This window comes from Capra hircus, chromosome 12, assembly GCF_001704415.2.
Source record: "Capra hircus breed San Clemente chromosome 12, ASM170441v1, whole genome shotgun sequence".
Taxonomy (NCBI): Eukaryota; Metazoa; Chordata; class Mammalia; order Artiodactyla; family Bovidae; genus Capra; species Capra hircus.
The window spans coordinates 10,818,207-10,836,990 of NC_030819.1; the positions used below are offsets into that span (position 1 = coordinate 10,818,207).

Below are 18,784 nucleotides of genomic sequence, written 5' to 3' on the forward strand. Positions count from 1 at the left end.
TTCCACGCTCCCTGTTTTGTTTGTCAGATTTAGGTTGTGAGTTTTATTTCCTTGAGACCCTGTAAGGATCTTTAGGCAGAGTGCTTTTATCCATCTTAGCTTCTACCAGCATTCAGCACAGAAATGTCGCGTTAACACATCTTTTACTGCGTTGTGCCAGATTTGTGTTGATGCCAAAGTGCAGAATATCTCAGTACCCGTCTGGGGAGACTTAATTACTGAGACTCACGCACACACATGGCACGCAGTTAGAAGGCAGCCTCTTCCAGGAGAGAGACTCTCCCGACATGAACCCCGAGAAGAGCATCTGGGGGACGGCTCCGTGTCCTTTGCAGTTTACTGCAGGACATTAGGGCAGAAGTTCTTCTTCTTGGCTCAGGGGAGCGGGGCGTGGGAATGCCGCAAGTCCCAGGCACACATTATGTAAATTGAGGTCCTTTTCAGGCAGTCGGATTAGAGTTGGTTGCTTTCTGAAAGGAAAGCGGTTAAGAGCAGTTATGCTAGAACATGTCTCCCTCGCTGGCATCCCTTAGCAGTTGCTTAGCGTCTCTGCTGTTGATTCCTGTGGTTCTTGCTGTTTCGGTGTCTGACTCAGCATTAAGTCTGGGATTGAGTCCCAGTTGCCTCCCCGCCCTGCACTCGGCCAGGTATGCAGTTCTGTCAAATGTAAGAGGCTGATGACCTGGATGCATATTTTCTGTGTCTGTGAGTCTGTTCCGGTTCTGTAGATAAGTTTCTTTGTATAGTTTTTTTTTTTTTTTCACTTGACTCCACATGTGGGTGATATCATTTGATACTTGTCTTTCTCTGCCTGCCTGCCTTTACTCCGTGTGCTCATCTGCAGGTCCATCCATGTGGCTGCAAATGGCATTATTTCACTCTTTTTCACGGCCGGGTGGTATCCCATCGTCTGTGTGAGCCATGCCTTCTTTAGCCGTTCATCTGTCGATGGACCTTTGGGTTGCTTCCATGCCTTGGCCTTTGTCAGTTGTGCCGCTGTGAATGCAGGGGGTGTGTTACCTTTTTGAATGATAGTTTTGTCTGGATGTATGCCAAGAGTGGGATTGCTGGGTCATATGGAAACTCTTCAGTTTTCTAAGGCACTGCCATTCTGTTCCCTGTAGTGACTGCATCAGCTTAACATTCCCACCAGCAGTTTCCAGGAGGGTTCCAGCAGTTTGGGAGGGTTCCCCTTTCTGTACATCCCCTCCAGCATTTGCTATCTTTTTAATGATGGCCATTTTGACCCGCGTGAGGTGATACCTCATTGCAGTTGTTTGATTTGCCTTTCCCTAGTCCTTAGTGGGGAGAAGGCAATGGCAGCCCACTCCAGTACTCTTGCCTGGAAAATCCCAGGGACGGGGGAGCCTGGGGGGCTGCCGTCTAGGGGGTCGCACAGAGTTGGACACGACCGAAGCGACTTAGCAGCAGCAGCAACCATTGTTAGTGGTGTTGAATACTTCTTCAGGCACCTGTTGGCCATTGGTTTTCTGATGGATCTTCTCATTTCCTTCTCTCGCTATTACTTCCGTGGTGTCGGCCATTGATCAGACGGGCCCCTCCTCTGAGCGCCCACGGCGTTTTGTCCCACCACAGGCCGCCTGGTGGTACTTACTTGGCGACTTTTCTGTCATGAAAAGTGATTCATTTAGGAAAAGAGCCTGGGCCCTGTCAAAGCCACGACACTGTGTGTATGGCAGGTGTCTGAGTCACTGAGGAATGCTGACGTCTGTGGAGGAGAGGAACAGTTAAACCAGCTTTTGTCGAGGTCAGGGATGGGGTTCTTGTGCCTGGAGTACAGTTGGAAGGTGCTGTGATCGTCAGGGCGTTGGTTTGACTGTAAAACAGGGTAGGGGTTTGGCTTCAAAACCAGTGTCTTGCCTCCTAGTTTCACAAGCCTCCCGGTGGACCTGGGTTCAAACAGGGGACACTGTAAAGTCCGTGTGGTCGTAACAGCTCAAGTTCACGGGCAGTGTGGCGTGCAGGGCTCGCCCCTGAGGTGGCCGTCCTTCCGTCCCCGGAGCAGACGGGACGCCGAACATGGCTGCAAGCTTGCTCTCTGGGTTGCGGAGCTGGTGAGGGCCAGAGGCAGATCCAAGCCTGGGCTGGGAGCTCTGCATTCACGCCCGGGATCTTTGCAGAAGGCACTTTTGCTTTATAAACCATTCGCTGGTTTACTGAGACCTCCTGCACTGTTGAGACCTCCTGAGCCCAGCCTTTCCTTGCAGCACAGATGCACAAGCAGAACTTACTTCATTTTCGAATTCATGCTGTAAAATGTAATCCTTGTTAACGCCAGTAATCCTTGTTAACGCCACTGAATCTGCCTCTTTTCTCATTTACCGTGTTTTAACCTTCCCATTGTCTGAATGTCTGTGAATGTGGGGAGTGCCAGCTTTCAGTCACCAACTCCAGACAGCACAGGGCAAGTTTACCTGTCAGTGGTATCATCGTAGACATCGTGTCCACAGTAAATTAATCTCCGCAAGCAAAAATTGCCAAAAGCAAAATCAAGACAGATGAGGACATTGCTGTGTTTGTGGCTCATGTTACAGGGAGCTAGCTGCTTTCTCTAATATTAGGTCAACAGAAAAGCAGATAAAGGATATAATGGGCTTACAAAAAAGAAAACACACGTGACTCAGACTCAAGTGCCCAGTGTCCTCCGAGGCTTCTCTCCTTGGCTGGGAGGTACCGTCTTCCTTCTCCCTGCGCCGTCTTGTGGTTGCCCCTCTGTGAGCCTGGGTCCTAATATCTCCTTAGGAGGACACCAGTCACTTTGGACAAGGCCCAGCTTTATGACTTGACTTTACCTTTCACCTGTTCATGAAGACCTTGTCTCCAAACACAGTCACATTTCGCGGTCCTCAAGGTTGGGACTTTAGCGTATGACTTTCGGAGGGGGACTACAATTCAGCTCCTAAGTTCCATGACACTGGTTAAGGGATAGAGTGTGTTGACGAAGCAAGGGGAAAAATTAGCACCCATACATTGTTGGAGGCAGGATGAAACTGAGCTGACCTCTTTGAAGAATCATCTGTCATTATCTGTTTAAATTCAAGTGAATTCCTTTGACTCAGCATCCAGGAACTCCTAAAGTGTTACCTATGGGAGGTTCTTCAGTTGACAGCTGGCTCATGATAGCAAAAGAATGGTAGTAACATTGTCAGCAGGGTGTGGGTTGGTTATGGCTACCAAAAAAAAAAAGATTCCTTTATGGACAGGTATAGAGTGCTCTGAGGAGAAGCAAGGTATAGAACAGTGGCTCAGATGGTAAAAAAAAAAAAAAAAAAAAAAAATCCCGCCTGCAATGTGGGAGACCTGGGTTTGATCCCTGGGTTGGGAAGGTCCCCTGGAGGAGGGCATGGCAACCCCCTCTAGTATTCTGGCCTGGAGAATCCCCATGGACAGAGGAGCCTGTGGGGCAACAGTCCATGGGTTGCTAAGAGCCACTAAGACCCTACTGAGCGACTTAGCCCACAACATTGCATAGAGTGTTACGTTCGGATAGAAGTGGAGGAAGGGTTCATAGGTATCTGCAGAAGACAGTCTCTGAAGTTACAGAAAACGTGATGCAAAGTTGGATGTGGAGGCTGTGCAGCCAACGGCCAGGGGTGAGACGGAAACTTGCCACTCCACAAACTGTGTGTGTGTGCCAAGTCGCTTAAGTCGTGTCCGACTCCTTGCGGCCCCAAGGACTGTAGCCCTCCAGACTCCTCTGTCCATGGGACTCTCCAGGCAAGGATACTGGAGTGGGTAAGCCGTTTTCTACTCCAGGGGATCTTCCCAACCCAGGGATGGAACCCACATCCCTTCCATCTCCTGCAGTGGCAGGTGGGTTCTTTACCACTAGCGCCACCCGGGAACACTTGGGTACCTTTAAAATGTTCAATCCTGACGTTATTTATAAATAAATATTTTCTTTCCCTTATGAGGAACTTAGAACATCATTCATAATTGACGTGGCTTGAGGTCATTTTTTAAAAAATGAAATATTCTGATTAAGATCATTCTTATTTTTAGAACTCTTACTTTTCTTGGAGTGCTCCCACAAGTCACTCATGCGGGAGGTTTTATGAGGGCACTGACTGCATAGCTGGATCGCGGCTGTGCTGGGTCACCTGGTCACCAGTTTGGTTCCCAAAACAGGTCCTGTGTACCTTGAGCAGATCTCCTTCTCAAGCACTCTGGCCTCAAGGCTTGTGGGGCAGTAATTATTTTTTCATTCTACCGTAGAATGTGTATGAATCAGTGTTCCAGATTTTATTTGGCTCAGAAATCCCCATGCAGGGAAGTACTATTTGGCCTTGGTGATTGGACTGCGTTGGTTTTATCAGGTTATTCTGAGGCGCTTCAGGGTGACGCCGTGGCAGAGGCTAATTGCTCTTGGCTTGTTTAGTTCCCTGAGCTTTGCAAAGCGCTTTCACATTCATGATCTCATTTTATTATCAGATGAACCGTGAGGTTTATTATTGCCATCTTTTTCTGGCCCACGCACTCAACCTGGCTGTCTCACAGTGAGTTGGTGACTGGCACCCAGCTCAGAGGCTGCCCGGTGTAAGCTGGCTTAGCCAAGGGCAAGAGGGAGTTGTCGGGCAGCACTGCTGTGCGGTTAACGCTTGAGGCTGGTGGACATCAATCGTGCAGTTCATGCAGTTCAGCGGGGGCGACTTGGGCCCCCAGGAGACCCTGGCCGGGTCTGGGCTTCAGGACCGGGAGTGCGCTGCTGGCCTCTAGTGGTCGGAGGCCAGGGATGCCCCTCAACACCGTCTCAGGCACAGGGTGGTCCCTGGACAGAGGTGACCCCGCCACAAATGTCAGTGCTGCCCAGGATGAGAAATCCTGATGGAGCCTGCAGCCCTCAGGGCCAAGCACGTTGGCTTTCAGGGGAGAAGCACTTTGGGACTTTCGCTGGAAAAGAACCTGGGAAGCCATGGGGCTTCAGAAGCGATGGGAAGGAAGAGACACAAGACACAGAGGCTGAGGAGAAGGCTGGAAGACGGGGAGCACGCCGCCCACTGCCCTCCGCCTGGAGATCTCCAAGGAGGGCACGCGGCCTTCCTGGGTGATGGGCCGCACCAGCCGAGCCACCTGCCCCACCCATGTGTCTCAGAGCGGCAGGCCGGAGGGAGATGGCCTGTGCCCGGTGCTGCGCTCCGGGCGCCTCCTGGATCACCCCCAGGGCCCGACCTGAGTGGCTGCTGCTGGCCTGGCCTGGCCCTGAGGCCTGATTCCCTCCCCCCCGCCCCCGCCGACCCTCCTGTGCCAGAGGGTCACCAGCTGACGTTGTGTGAAAACAGGGTGCCCCCCCTTGAGGCCTTGGTGCTGCAGGTGTGGAACTGGGTGCAGGGGTCTGGTGCAGGGCCCCTCTGACACACTCCAGGTTTTCCCACACAGCACTCACTTGCACGTGCCTAGCTTGCTGTTACGTATTTATGAAATTTTCCAGTTCCAGAACCGCAGTGGAAAATACCTTTAGGTTATTTAAAGTATTTCTGCCTTCTTTTTTTTTTTTGTAAGTAATTTTCTTTTTTTTTTTTTTTTTTGGTCTTTGCAGGACACTAAATTGTGGATAATAATGGAATATCTTGGCGGGGGCTCTGCACTGGACCTTGTAAGTATCGCATTGGATATTGAACATGCAGCAGTGGTCTTGGTTGTAAAGATGGTTCTGTTTACATTTCTGTCTCCCTCTTCAGTTGCATGAAAAAAGGGCCAAAATACTCCTTACAATAGGTATTTCTGCTCCTGACATGATGCTGAAAAGTAGAGGTTCCCTTGTAAAGCCAGTTTTTGCTGTATCGTGGGAAACCAGTGAATTCATTCCACACAGCCACAAAACATGTTGCCTGCTCAGTCTGACCTCAGAACAGTTTCTAATTTTCTAAAACTGGTTTGAAGTTTTTTGGCATTCAAACACCATCATTGTTTCCTGTTGCAGATGGTAACTTCACTTCTAAAACTTGCGTGGAGTGTTTTCATTTATAATTCACTAGAATTTTTAAAAATTAAAATTTGGTTTCAGGGGTAAGAGGCAGGCACAGCATCACACGTGGGAGCGGTGGTCAGGCCCACATGTGAACGCACATGTTTCCTGGGTGCACATGCTGAGGGGCCTTGCTGTGTGTGCCCGCAGTGTGTTTCTGGGGGAGCCGACCCCTGTCAGTGGTGGTGTCTCCTGCCTGGCCCCCGTACACGGTAGTGACAGCTCAGTGTAGGATGACCTCAGAGTCATAGTCTGCGATTCATTTCTCATGGTAAAACATGGTTACATGTTGGCCTCAGGTGAGATGCTCAGAGATCACCAGCAGATCATAAGCATTACTTGGGTCATCCTTGAAACACAGTATATGCAAAACAAAGATTTTTAGCCGATCTCACATGGCTGTTTAGCCCATGACATCTCACCCCAACGTGGTCATGCAGTGAAATCAGCGTAATCAGCAATCTTTTATCCCTGACCGCGGGGGAAGGTAAACCTCTAAATCTGTGTGTATTATAAAAGGCTCTGTACCGAAGTTTAAAAAAAAAAATCACACAATGTTATAAACCATAAAAGCAATTGGTCAAAATAGAGTTTGAAAGGAAATTTCAAGAAAAAATTTAACACAGTCTCAACAAATGCAAAAGTGACAAAACAGCTGGATACACTTTGCGACTCGCTTTGCTTTTCCATAAATATATGTATCACACAAAGAGCTTGCTTTTTTACCCTTGAGAACTACTACAGAAATGTAGAAAATTGCCTCATTTTGTATAATTAGATTTACTATTATCTTAAGTGAATTTCATTTGTGGCATGTGTGAAGTTATTTGTGGAGATGCTTTCCCAACGCTGAGCTCTTCAGAGCAGCATTTCTAGTCTCTAGATGCTTTATTTATTCATTCCTAATGCCACCCAACCCACTCCAGCATTCTTGCCTGGTGAATCCCATGGACGGAGGAGCCTGGTAGGCTACAGTCCACGGGGTCGCAAGGAGTCGGACACGACTGAGCAACTTCACTTACAAATGCCACCATAATTGAATTTATTTAGTGGTAGCTTTCTTTGGATTTTTGAGTTGAAGTCTGAAATCGTGGACACGACAGTTTGCAAGGCAGCATAGAATTCTCCTCTTATTAGATAAAATTCCATCTGGTGTGAGTCCCAGCAAAGAGCCATCCGCCCTCTTACATCAGTGGCTCCAGGCACCCTTTTTGAATGTCCCCAAATCATCTTATTTTAGTCGAGGAAACAAACAGTCAGAAATTAGGTGTCCCAGCTAGCAAATGTCGCTGAGCTTTGCACATTGTTGTGACCAGCTGCAAAGCCCTCTTTGTCATTTCTCTCTTAATCTCTTACCTTTTTTTCCCCCCCCTTTTGCTGTCCTGACTCCAGTCCTCAAAGAAGATGCACTTTAATAATAATGAGATACAAGAATTATTTATTTATGTTTTGAATGTTGAAGACTATTAGGATTATTTTGAGAGAGTCTATTAAGTGTTTATACAAGATTTAAAAAGCTGAAATATGGCTGCATATGATGGTAGCTGAATAAACGGGTTTGGGACATTTCTTTGAAAAATTCCACCTTGCGTTATCTAGCGTCTGTGTTAAGGGACACGGTGCTGACACGTGTGTGTGTGTCTTTGGAGTGGCCCCTGTACATGAGGCCCGTCGAGGGGAGATGACCGTGTCTTGTTAGGGCAGCTCTCTGCTGTTTCCTGGAGCAGAACGGTCTCACTGGCGCTCTCCTCGCTTTAGAGACATGACTTCGTCTTCACGCACCGGAGCTGCTCTAACCTAACGCCACAGGCCCGATGGCCTTTCTCACTCTGCATTTTAGACATCATGCCTTTTTACTGAGGCTGTAAGACATTAGTCTCGATGACACCTTAGCCTGGGGCAGGAAGACAGCGCCTTCCTTCACCCAAGATTGCCTTTGAGTGTGTTACGTAGCTAACACTTCCTTTTCCTTCCTTTTTATCTGGAGTTGAGGTTCCGAGTGGAGGCAGACAGTGGATTATACTGCATGTGGGCAAGTGTTACAAGGAAAGGAAAGTAGTGTGAGGTCAGTTGGGAGAAGGGGAATGAGGATTAGCAACAGAGGGTCTGACACGGAGAGATTTTTCAGTGATCACAAGATGTCGGCGTTACAGCAGAATCTGAGGAGTCTAATTAAGAAGGAACTGGGCTACATGAAGCAACTGGACTAGGTACGGGGGCTTCCCAGGTTGCGCAGTGGCCAAGACGTGCCAGTGCAGGAGACGCGATTCGATCCGTGGTTCGGGAAGATCCCCTGGAGAAGGAAATGGCAACCCACTCCAGTATTCTTGCAGGGAAAAATCCCACGGACAGAGGAGCCTGGAGGGCCTACAGTCCATGGGGTCACAAAGAATCGGATATGACTAAGTGCACACACAGCAAGAGCAAGGCTGCATAAACCGTCACTCAAGCAGGCAGAGGCATGATTGACATATTCGTTAATGTTTAGGGCAAGCTGCTGTGGTGGCCGCCCCAAACAGTGTCTCACAGCAGATGGGAAATTCACTTCTCTCCCGCATGTGGGCTCACTGGCCTTCAGGCCACGTGGTCGTCAGGGCCCTGCTGCGGTGGGTGACTTCCTGTGGTGTTAAGTCCTTATCCTCTCTGGCAGCCAGTGTTTCAAAGCCAAGACTAGGACTAGGAAGGGGCTCTTCTGCTCATATTCCTTTGGTGAGAGCTTAGTCATATGGCCAGACTTGGCGGCCGCAGAGGCCAGCAGACGTGGTCCGTAGTTGGGTGGCCGCCTGCAGGCTGAGGGTCTCATAAGAGGAGGGAGGGATGACAGACTTGGGGGAGGGATTAGCGGTCACCCAGAGACAAGGAGCGACTTCCTTGGTGGCTCGACGGTAAAGCGCCTGCCTACAATGCGGGAGACCCAGGTTCAATCCCTGGGTTGGGCAGATCTCCTGGAGAAGGAAATGGCAGTCCACTCCAGTATTCTTGCCTGGGAAATCCCATGGACAGAGGAACCTGGTAGGCTATAGTCCATGGGGTTGCAAAGAGTCGGACACAACTGAGCGACTCCACTTTCTTTCTTAGAGATGAGGAGCAGTCTGAATCCTTCCCCCCGCCCCCCGAATCTTTGTTTTATAGAGATTATTGGAAGAGTTCCACAGTCCTCATAACTGAAGAGACTGCTTGGAAACGTGTTGTTAGTGGTGGAGAAGGCGAGTCCCCACGAATTGAGGAGCTCTGTGCTCCAGGGAACAACTGGACACCCTTTACAGTGAATTTTTACCCTTGAAGGACCTCCCTGCTCTGTAAATAGTCTTTCTCTCCCCACCCTGACTGTGAATCACTGGTGGGTGAGGTCTGGGCCAGACCTAAAAGGGCATAACCGTCCATGCATCAGTCAGAGAGCCAGCTCTCAAATGGCCCAGGGGAGAGGTTTCAGCTCTTACCCCCCGTGGGTGATGACTCCAGGCTGCCATGCCGTTCCTTTCCGGACACTTGATTGTGGGAGGGAGGGGGTCCAGCCAGATGTTGTGGGCTGTCCCCCCCGGTGACCATGCTGGTGGAGGAGATGGAAGCCCTGCATGGGGACAGCGGTGTGGCCGTCGGGGTGAGCCTTCTGCACTCTGTGCTGGTGGAGGGCACAGCTGCCAGCTCTTCCACCTCCTTCCTCTTTTGCCCCCGGGTAGAGAAAAGTGCATTTTTCTTCATCTTGAGTATCTTGAGTATCAAAATTCCCACAATCTACGAACTCAGAACTAGACGCGAAGGCGGAGCTTCCAGACTTGTGTGCTTCGGAGCAATCAGTGTCTTCCTTGAGAACAAGACTCCAAGTCAGATAACTCGGGGCCGGGGGGGGATTCGGTTCTGCAGATTGAGGTGTGTAGTGAACCGTCCTGGTCTGTGGTGACGGTTCTGTGGTCTGTAGGCCACCAGGCTCCTGTCCGTGGGATTTTCTTGGTAGGAATGGTGGAGTGGATTGTCGTTTCCTCTGCCAGGGGACCTTCCCACCCAGGTATCGAACCTGTGTCTCCTGCATTGGCAGGTGGATTCTTTACCACTGAGCCACTATGAAACCCCCTGTGTGTTCACATGTCATCAGTTCAATTCAGTAGCTTAGTTGTGTCCGACTTTGCGACCCCATGAACCGCAGCACACCAGGCCTCCCTGTCCATCGAGTTGGTGATACCATCCAACCATCTCATCTTCTGTCATCCCCTTCTCCTGCCTTTAATCTTTCCCGACATCAGGGTCTTTTCAAATGAATCAGCTCTTCGCATGAGGTGGCCAAAATATTGGAGTTTCAGCTTCAACATCAGTCCTTCCAATGAATACCCAGGACTGATCTCCTTTAGGATGGTCTGGTTGGATCTTCTTGTAGTCCAAGGGACTCTCAAGAGTCTTCTCCAACACCACAGTTCAAAAGCATCAATTCTCCTGCGCTCAGCTTTCTTTATAGTCCAACTCTCACATCCATACATGACCACTGGAAAAACCATAGCTTTGACCAGACGGACCTTTGTTGACAAAGTAATGTCTCTGCTTTTTAATATGCTGTCTAGGTTGGTCATAACTTTTCTTCCAAGCTGAGTAAGCATCTTTTAATTTCATGGCTGCAGTAACCATCTGCAGTGATTTTGGAGCCCCCAAAAATAAAGTCTGACACTGTTTCCACTGTTTCCCCATCTATTTCCCATAAAGTGATGGGACCAGATGCCATGATCTTAGTTTTTGAATGTTGAGTTGTAAGCCCAACTTTTTCACTCTCCTCTTTCACTTTCATCAAGAGGCTCTTTAGTTCCTCTTCACTTTCTGCCATAAGGGTGGTGTCATCTGCATATCTGAGGTTATTGATATTTCTCCCGGTAATCTTGATTCCAGCTTGTGCTTCTTCCAGCCCAGTGTTTCTCATGATGTACTTTGTATATAAGTTAAATAAGCAGGGTGACAATATATAGCCTTCATGTACTCCTTTTCCTATTTGGAACCAGTCTGTTGTTCCATGTCCAGTTCTAACTGTTGCTTCCTGACCTGCATACAGGTTTCTCAAGAGGCAGGTCAGGTGGTCTGGTATTCCCACCTCTTTCAGAATTTTCCACAGTTTATTGTGATCCACACAGTCAAAGGCTTTGGCATAGTCAATAAAGCAGAAATAGATGTTTTTCTGGAACTCTCTTGCTTTTTTGATGATCCAGCAGATGTTGGCAATTTGATCTCTGGTTCCTCTGCCTTTTCTAAAACCAGCTTGAGCATCTGAAAGTTCACGGTTCACGTATTGCTGAAGCCTGGCTTGGAGAATTTTGAGCATTACTCTACTAGCGTGTGAGATGAGTGTAATTGTGTGGTAGTTTGAGCATTCTTTGGCATTGCCTTTCTTTGGGATTGGAATGAAAACTGACCTTTTCCAGTCCTGTGGCCACTGCTGAGTTTTCCAAATTTGCTGGCATATTGAGTGCAGCACTTTCACAGCATCATCTTTCAGGATTTGAAATACATGTCATACAACATAACAAAAAAAATTCCATCATGACGGATTGATCTTTCTGCTTTCTTCCCCTCAAGGTTTAAAATTTAGATTTGTTAATAAAAAATTCTGGTGCAAGGGTAGCCTTGGATATCTGTCAGCTCCCAGGGCTTTTCGTGACAGCTTGTGTTTTGATACCCATGGCCTGTGTTAGGACAGAGCCGGACTGCCTGGTCCCCTCCCTGGCAAGCCTTGTGAGGTGCCGGCTTTGGCTTTCTGGCGTGACCTCCCTCCTCGCTCGGGCTGCAGGCTTGGCGAGGTGACCGCCTTTATCATTGGCCTCACTTTAATTCATTCAGCGAAGTCGTTTTCTCTGGTTCTTTTTGTTTTTATATTTATTTTTTTTGGCTAGGAGGGGGATTCCTTTTACATAGGTTTTAACTGTGTGGGCCAAATATCTGTTTTGAAATGAAGATTTCAATCTTGATTATTCTTGTTCATTTAACATTGACTCTGTCCTGTCATCTCATACTTGTTCATCGAATCGTTTAAGTAACCTTAATCCTTTTTTTTTTTTTTTTACTTGTTAGTTAGAACCTGGCCCTTTAGATGAAACCCAGATTGCTACTATATTAAGAGAAATACTGAAAGGACTTGATTATTTGCATTCAGAGAAGAAAATTCACAGAGATATTAAAGGTAAGAAAGCATCCTGTTTATGGTCCTTTGAAATCCCTAAGGCAGATAGAAAGAAAGGTTTGTTGTAGCATTTTAACTGTGCTTCTCTTCTCAAGTGGTTCTGTGGGCACGTGGAGGGTGCCTTCGATGTGCCTGAGCGGGTGGGGACTCTGAGGGGGTCTCACCTGGGATGGGTGTGGGGCTTTGAGGGGGTCTTACCCACTGTCTGCTTTTGTCGAAATCTGATGACTGGGGGGCGGCACACAAACCTGTTGGCAGGGGAGTGGATGGAAGTGTCCAGCTGCCAATGTCAGGGCGTCTTCGGTTTTATTTTGCAGCTGCCAACGTCCTGCTCTCTGAACATGGGGAGGTGAAGCTGGCGGACTTTGGAGTGGCGGGCCAGCTGACAGACACCCAGATAAAGAGAAACACCTTCGTGGGCACCCCTTTCTGGATGGCGCCCGAGGTCATCAAGCAGTCAGCCTACGACTCAAAGGTGAGGCTGGCACCTGGGCTTGCGGGGTCTGTGGAGAGCGGGGGCGTCCCTCCTGGGCTCCAGCCTCCCAGCGCATCCTGTTGGGGTGAAGCGGGCGCCTCGGTTAGAAACAGGGTTCTCTTGCCACCTCATTCAGCCCCTTTTACGTGTCCAGTCCCCATTGCTGACAGTGTCTGACGGGGCAGGGGGCGTGCAGGGGCAGAGGCCTGTAGGGCGCAGGCCTGTGGAGAAGGGCAGGGAGTGCAGGTGGAGCCCGAGGAGTGGGTGAGGGCAGAGGGCCTCGGACAGGAGGCTGAGCAGTATTTCAGGGACCAGTGCAGAAAGGATCCCCAGGGGAAACCAGTCACAAAGCTGGAAGGCCGGAGCCTGGGAGGAAGCGTACCTTTCATGGCCACTGCAGACCCTTCCTGTTGTCACATTTAGGGGGATTCCCCCCCGCCCCCGCCCCCGCCCCCCTACACACACACACAAAGCTGGGATTGTTCTCAGAGTCTCCTTATTCCGGTCTTTCTTGCCTGTCATGAGCTGCACTGTCCCATTTTTTCCTGTCTTCTCTCTTCCCTGTTGCCCTTCAGCTTGTTGAACTGTTTAGTATGGGCTTAAAAAGCCTACCAGGACCCCCGCCTCCTGGATCTGCAGCCGCCTGGACGCAGCAAAGTATCCACGTGGGCACAGAGCAGAGGCTTCTCTAAGCCAGGATTTCCAGGCAGACAAATAGTTAACTTAGAAACTTCTATGTGCCAGATTCTACTACTTCTCTTTAAGTAGAAATCTTCTCAATCCCTGACCGATCCCCCCACCTTGTGAAACGTAGCACACACAGCATGGAGTGGCTTTCCCTGGGGACCTCAGCCCCACGTGGTGAGCCATCACGTGGTTGCTAAAGTTGCTGGTGCCCCTGTCCGTCGGGGCCCAGGTGGCCCTGGCCCTCTTGCTGTTGAAGGCCGTGACTTCCGTAGGCTCATGGCCTTGGAAGCCACTGGCCAGTAATTGAGGGTAGGTTTTCAGCAGAGCTGCCCAGCCTTTAGAGTGTCTGTTGCCCGAGTGCCTTGCCCTGCGGCATGGGTTTGCCCCTGAGGCTACTCTAATCTCTGTTGGCCCTTTTCCTGGAGTCAAATCATTTTTAAGACTCTACAGGAATTTATGTATTCAGTTCATTCTATTTTAAGCGGAGGCCCATTTATCATTGGCGTCCTTGGTGGTTCAGATGGTAAAGAATCTGCTGGCAACGCAGGAGACCCAGGTTCGATTCCTGGGTGGGGAAGATCCCCTGGCGGAGGACATGGCAACCCACTCCAGTATTCTTGCCTGGAGTATCCCATGGACAGAGGAGCCTGGTGGGCTACAGTCCCTGGGGTCAAAAAGAGTCGGACAAGGCTGAGTGAGGTTCACTTTGACTTTTTTTCGCTTTCATTTATCCAGGTTCACAAGTCTAGATTTTTAGACAGGGCTGGGACTAGAATCCAAGTTTCTTAACTTCTCTGATAACACCCCTGGTGTTTCTCTTTTCTTCCTTACTGATAAGTTAGCTGGTCAACTCCGGCCCCCTGTGACTCAGGATTATCTCTTTTATTCCTCACCGCCCACCTCACACTTCCTCAAGAACTATCCAGCCTTCCTGAGACTCCCCACTCCCCACCTTTCCGCCTGGGCGGGGGGCCTCTCCTCGTGTTTACCAAGGGCAACGCTCTGCGCCATGGAGATCCCAGGACATCAGCAAGCTTGGCTTTCTCTTCCCTGGAGCTGTCTAGATCAGAATGATATTCTGTGATCAGCAGATGCTGTGGCATTCTTTTTTAGGCAGATTAGAAGATGTTGTCACAGACATACAGGAAATGCACGCTTGGTTGGACAGCTTGAGGAAACATGTCTGACCTCTCCCAAACCTTTATCCACCTTACGTTAGACTGTGTTGTTGTGGAGTCACTAAGTCATGTCCGGCTCTTTCTGCAACCCCACGGACCACAGCCTTCCTGGCTTATGGCAAAAAGCCGATTCTTTGGTTCGCTTGGATCAGACCCAACAGCCCTTAGCTGGAACTCAGTGTGAAGAAGTTTGTGACATGCGCCTCCCAGGCTTGTTGACACAGGAGGTGTGGAAAGCGCAGATAAGGCTCAGGGCGTGAGTGCGGAGCTTTGTCAGGGGCTGCCGGGCCGGCTGGGTCTGCCAGCGCTTGTTTGTCCTTGGCAGCGCCTGACAAAGGGCCTCTGCCCAGGGGCCGCCTCCCGCCCGAGGCCCGTCTGGCAGGGCGGTTATGCTCTTGAACGGGCACCTCTGCTCGCCTGAGACACACACTCGGCTTCTTGGCGGTGCCCGTCTCCTCCCCGCATCCTTTACAGTCCCCCCGCTGGTCTCTGTGTTACAGGTAAAGAGCGTGTCCCCCGGGGTCCCTGGGGAAGCCGGGTGCTCCTGGCAGTTTCATTTCAGGGCCCATGTCCTGATGGTTCTCAAAAGGGGGCATGGGTGGGGTGAGGATGTGCTGTACCTGCTTCCCCAGCGTCTTCATCTCCCTGGGCTTAAAGGGGCATCGGCCTCAGTGTTGTGTGTCTGTGTGTCTAGAACTGGCCTGGCACAGTCACCTCTGGAACCAGTACGTTTGGTCCTTTGTCATTCGCCCCAACTGAGAAAGCTGATCTCAGGTCTTGATCTGAGCCCGGCATTTCTAAGCCATGTTATTTCAGGGGCCTTAAGAACTTTCTTCGTCATTATTGTTCTCTTTAAGGTGACTTAGTGAAGCTTAGTCTAAGATGCCCATGGGCGCACCCGTGGAGCCGGGGCTTGGGCTGAAGCCCCTTCCATCTTTTCCCTGTTTCTCTAAGGGGAAGGATGTCCGTGGGTGGGCTGGACTGGGGCGGGGACCTTGCCCCCTTCTGTGCTCATTCCCTTCTGCCCTTGCTGTAGCTGAGCCCAGCGCCATGCCAGGTGATTGACGCTTCAGTGAGCCAGTGCGGCGCTGGGCTTCAGGGGCTCTGATTGTGAGCTGGTTCACGGGGCCGAGAGGGTGTCGGGCTGCACAGATGCGGGCTTCTCAGCCCTTCAGAGACAAGCTGGGAGGAGAGGAGAGACATTTGTGCTAAAATGTCGATCGACTTCCCGGCTAGCAACCCCTGTGGAAGCTGAGCGGCCAGCACTGGTGTTCTCCTTGTAAACAACTTTCCCCTTTTTTGGTCTCAAAAGCAGCACTTAGTCTTTAATCTGGAAAATACTGGAAAAAATGAGCGAAGGGAAAAACATCTGTAGGCCTAGTACCCAAGCACAAGCTAAGTTATTTTGGTGTCCAGTCGCGTCCGAAATAACTGTTTGCAGTCACCATGGTGAAGGATGAAAACAGGTGATGTGTTGATGGAAAAATAAAGATGAGTGGAGACACGGTAGGACCGGCCCATCTGTTGGAATGTGTACAGCCAGCTGGTCCACTGGGTACGTGACCAACCCTCCCGTCCCAATGGCAGCCCATGGCCTCCCCGGCTCAATCCTCAGGGCCAGGAGTTCCCACCTCCTGGCTGGGAGGGATGCACTTTGCACGCAGGGGAAGGATGTGAGCGGAGAAAGAATCCAGCTTTGTCCAAGCGCGAGGTAATGGTGGGGCCATGTATTGCTACGGAGTCGGTCTCAGACGGTTTCTATACCTCTCGTGCGACTTAATGTGTTTCTGAATATTGCATCTTACTAAATAGTTTCTATTAAATCCATTTTGGGCTGTGTTTTAACTAGTTATAACTGTTATTTGGGGTTCTCCATTTTTTTTTTTTCTCCTGTCTTCCTTTTTTTTTGGCTGTCCCACACACTGTGTGGTATCTTAGTTCCCTGACCAGGGATCGAACCCATACTCCCTGCAAGGGACCCATGGATTCTTAACCACTGGAAGTCCCCCTCTGTGGTTCTTCATAGAATATTTTCTATACATAAATTTTTTTTTAATATATAAATTTTAAAATGCCACTTAAGTTGTATTTTGTCTGCAGAGGTGTAGCCAGGTGACTTTTGCTTAACTAAGTGTTACTGCAAGGATTTTGAGAGCTGCTGTTAGTGCCCCACTTGGGTCCCCTCACCCCCACTGCTCATCAATAACGGATAATTCTTCGTTGTCACTTTTAGGAGAATGCTCCCCAGGACTAACCACATACGGAAAGAAAATCTGTTCACAAGTAAATATCTGCAGTTCAGTTGTGATTTGTTTTACTTAGTCTCATTTTTGAAAACCACTGTTGGTTTCCCTTAACAGCTAATTTCCCAAACGATGGTAAAACAGGTCTCCTCTTATACCTCAATTTTAGTTGCTTGAAAAATGATTGCCCTCTCCCATATAATTCTTATTTTAAAATTCAGACACATTTTAAAATCTGATGTTGTAAATCCTAGATACCGTAATAGACAGACTCAGTTGATTCTCTATCAGCATCAGTGTTGAATATTTGATACTTCAGTCAAGTTAATGTGTCATAGCAATATAGTCATTCTTCTAAGGTTTTAAGCATAAGTAATGCTGTTTTTGAATATTTTAGGCATCCCTTACCATTTTCTAAATATAAAATTTATTTAGGATCGATTCCTAGACGTGAAATTAGTTGGCTTTAACAAGTGTGGGTATTTTTGTGACTTTGACTGCATAATGCCGGATTGCGTGCCATTTATTCAAGTGCCAGTCAGGGTTTCCAAGTTAGTCAGCAGGATGTTAGATACATGCAGGCGGAGCCTGTAGTCAGGAAGACCACTCCAGAGCCCCTCACGGAAGCCCTAGGGACAGAAGACATTTCTGAACTAAGCCGGAGGCAGGAGGGGTAGGTGGGGACTCAGGGCGCCAAGAGGTCAAGAGCCACACACCTGGCAGCTGGTTGATATAGGAGGAACCAAAGAGAAGTTCCAAGGGTTGGGCCCAGGCTCCTGGCCTGGCCGCCTGGGAACAGGGGTCTCATTTCATCCTGTTGTGGCTTAAGGGCTGGCTTCTAAGCATCTCTGGACATGGTGGCTGCAAACGTGCTGTGGTCCCCAGACATGCCGTCTCCACTGACCTCAGGTTGCCTGTCCTGTTGACTCAGGGACTTAAACGAACGTGGAACGTCTCCCACCTCTGGCAGCAAAGGGAAGAGGTGTAATCATCAGAGCCAGCTTCCACGTCGAGGCAGAAGATATTATTACATGTCCTCCTGTGTGTTGCCTTTTTTGAAGTTACACCAAAGCCTTTAACAAATTTTTTTCAGTTAAGAATGAGTATCTTACTCAAGACCTCAGAAGCACATTAGTTTTTGTTTTTGTTTTTTTACCTTCTAGGAAGTACGTTTCTTTGAACCGCCTCCCCTCCGAATGTGTAACTAGCTGTGTTTCGCTGTTGCAGGCGGACATCTGGTCCCTGGGCATCACGGCCATCGAGCTTGCCAAGGGGGAGCCGCCGCATTCTGAGCTGCATCCCATGAAGGTCCTATTCCTTATCCCAAAGAACAACCCCCCGACGCTGGAAGGGAACTACAGCAAACCCCTCAAGGAGTTCGTGGAGGCCTGTTTGAACAAGGAGCCGAGCTTTGTGAGTGTCTTGACCTGGGAACGGGCATCTCCCCCCACGGGAGCCTGATGGGTCTGGATGCGTCTTAGTGGTCTGTTTTCCTTCTCTGCTTTCAGCTGTCTTCATGATCTCATTTCTTTTTCTAAATGGGTATGATTGATTTTTTTCTGAAGTGGAAATGCTTTTTATTGTTATTTTATCTTTTTAAGGCTTCAAAGTCTACTTACCGTCTTTCAGATTTTCTGGTATCTCCTACCGTATTGAGCTTTGAAGACTGTTCTCCTTAATATTCTATGTGGGATCATACATTTTTAATATTTATAGTGGAAGGTTGGGCTATTTTTAGCTGTTGGCGTAACTGCAAAGTCCGGCCTGAGAAACAGTGGCTAAATAAGTCTTTAAAGTAAACGTTTTCAGTTTCTTCTTGGCGTGTGTTAGGAAGGGAAAGAGGAATGAGATGTAAATGTAGTTCCGCCTTGCTTTCCCCTCTTCCTTCTGACTGTCTCTGCTGTTGAGTTGACTCTGGCAGAGCCATGTGGCAGAGATGACTGCATGGCTTCAGCCTCATTTTCTCTCTGAATTAGGATATTTCTTGCAAAGTTGTCTGTGTATTTTGGTGTTGCATGTCACACCGTATGTCCTTGTCGGGTTTCTGAATTTTCCAGCAGG

At 49.1% G+C, this 18,784-nt stretch overlaps 1 protein-coding gene across 1 annotated transcript in view; it reads left to right on the forward strand.

Moving 5' to 3' along the window:
- The window catches only part of STK24 (serine/threonine kinase 24), a 94,739-nt gene that overhangs the window by 63,975 nt on the left and 11,980 nt on the right, over positions 1 to 18,784 (forward strand). Inside the window, exons 3-6 of the mRNA XM_018056423.1 lie at positions 5,558 to 5,614; positions 12,032 to 12,140; positions 12,458 to 12,615; positions 17,951 to 18,136. Coding sequence (XP_017911912.1) covers positions 5,558 to 5,614; positions 12,032 to 12,140; positions 12,458 to 12,615; positions 17,951 to 18,136 — 510 coding nt within the window. The remainder of the gene's footprint in view (positions 1 to 5,557; positions 5,615 to 12,031; positions 12,141 to 12,457; positions 12,616 to 17,950; positions 18,137 to 18,784) is intronic.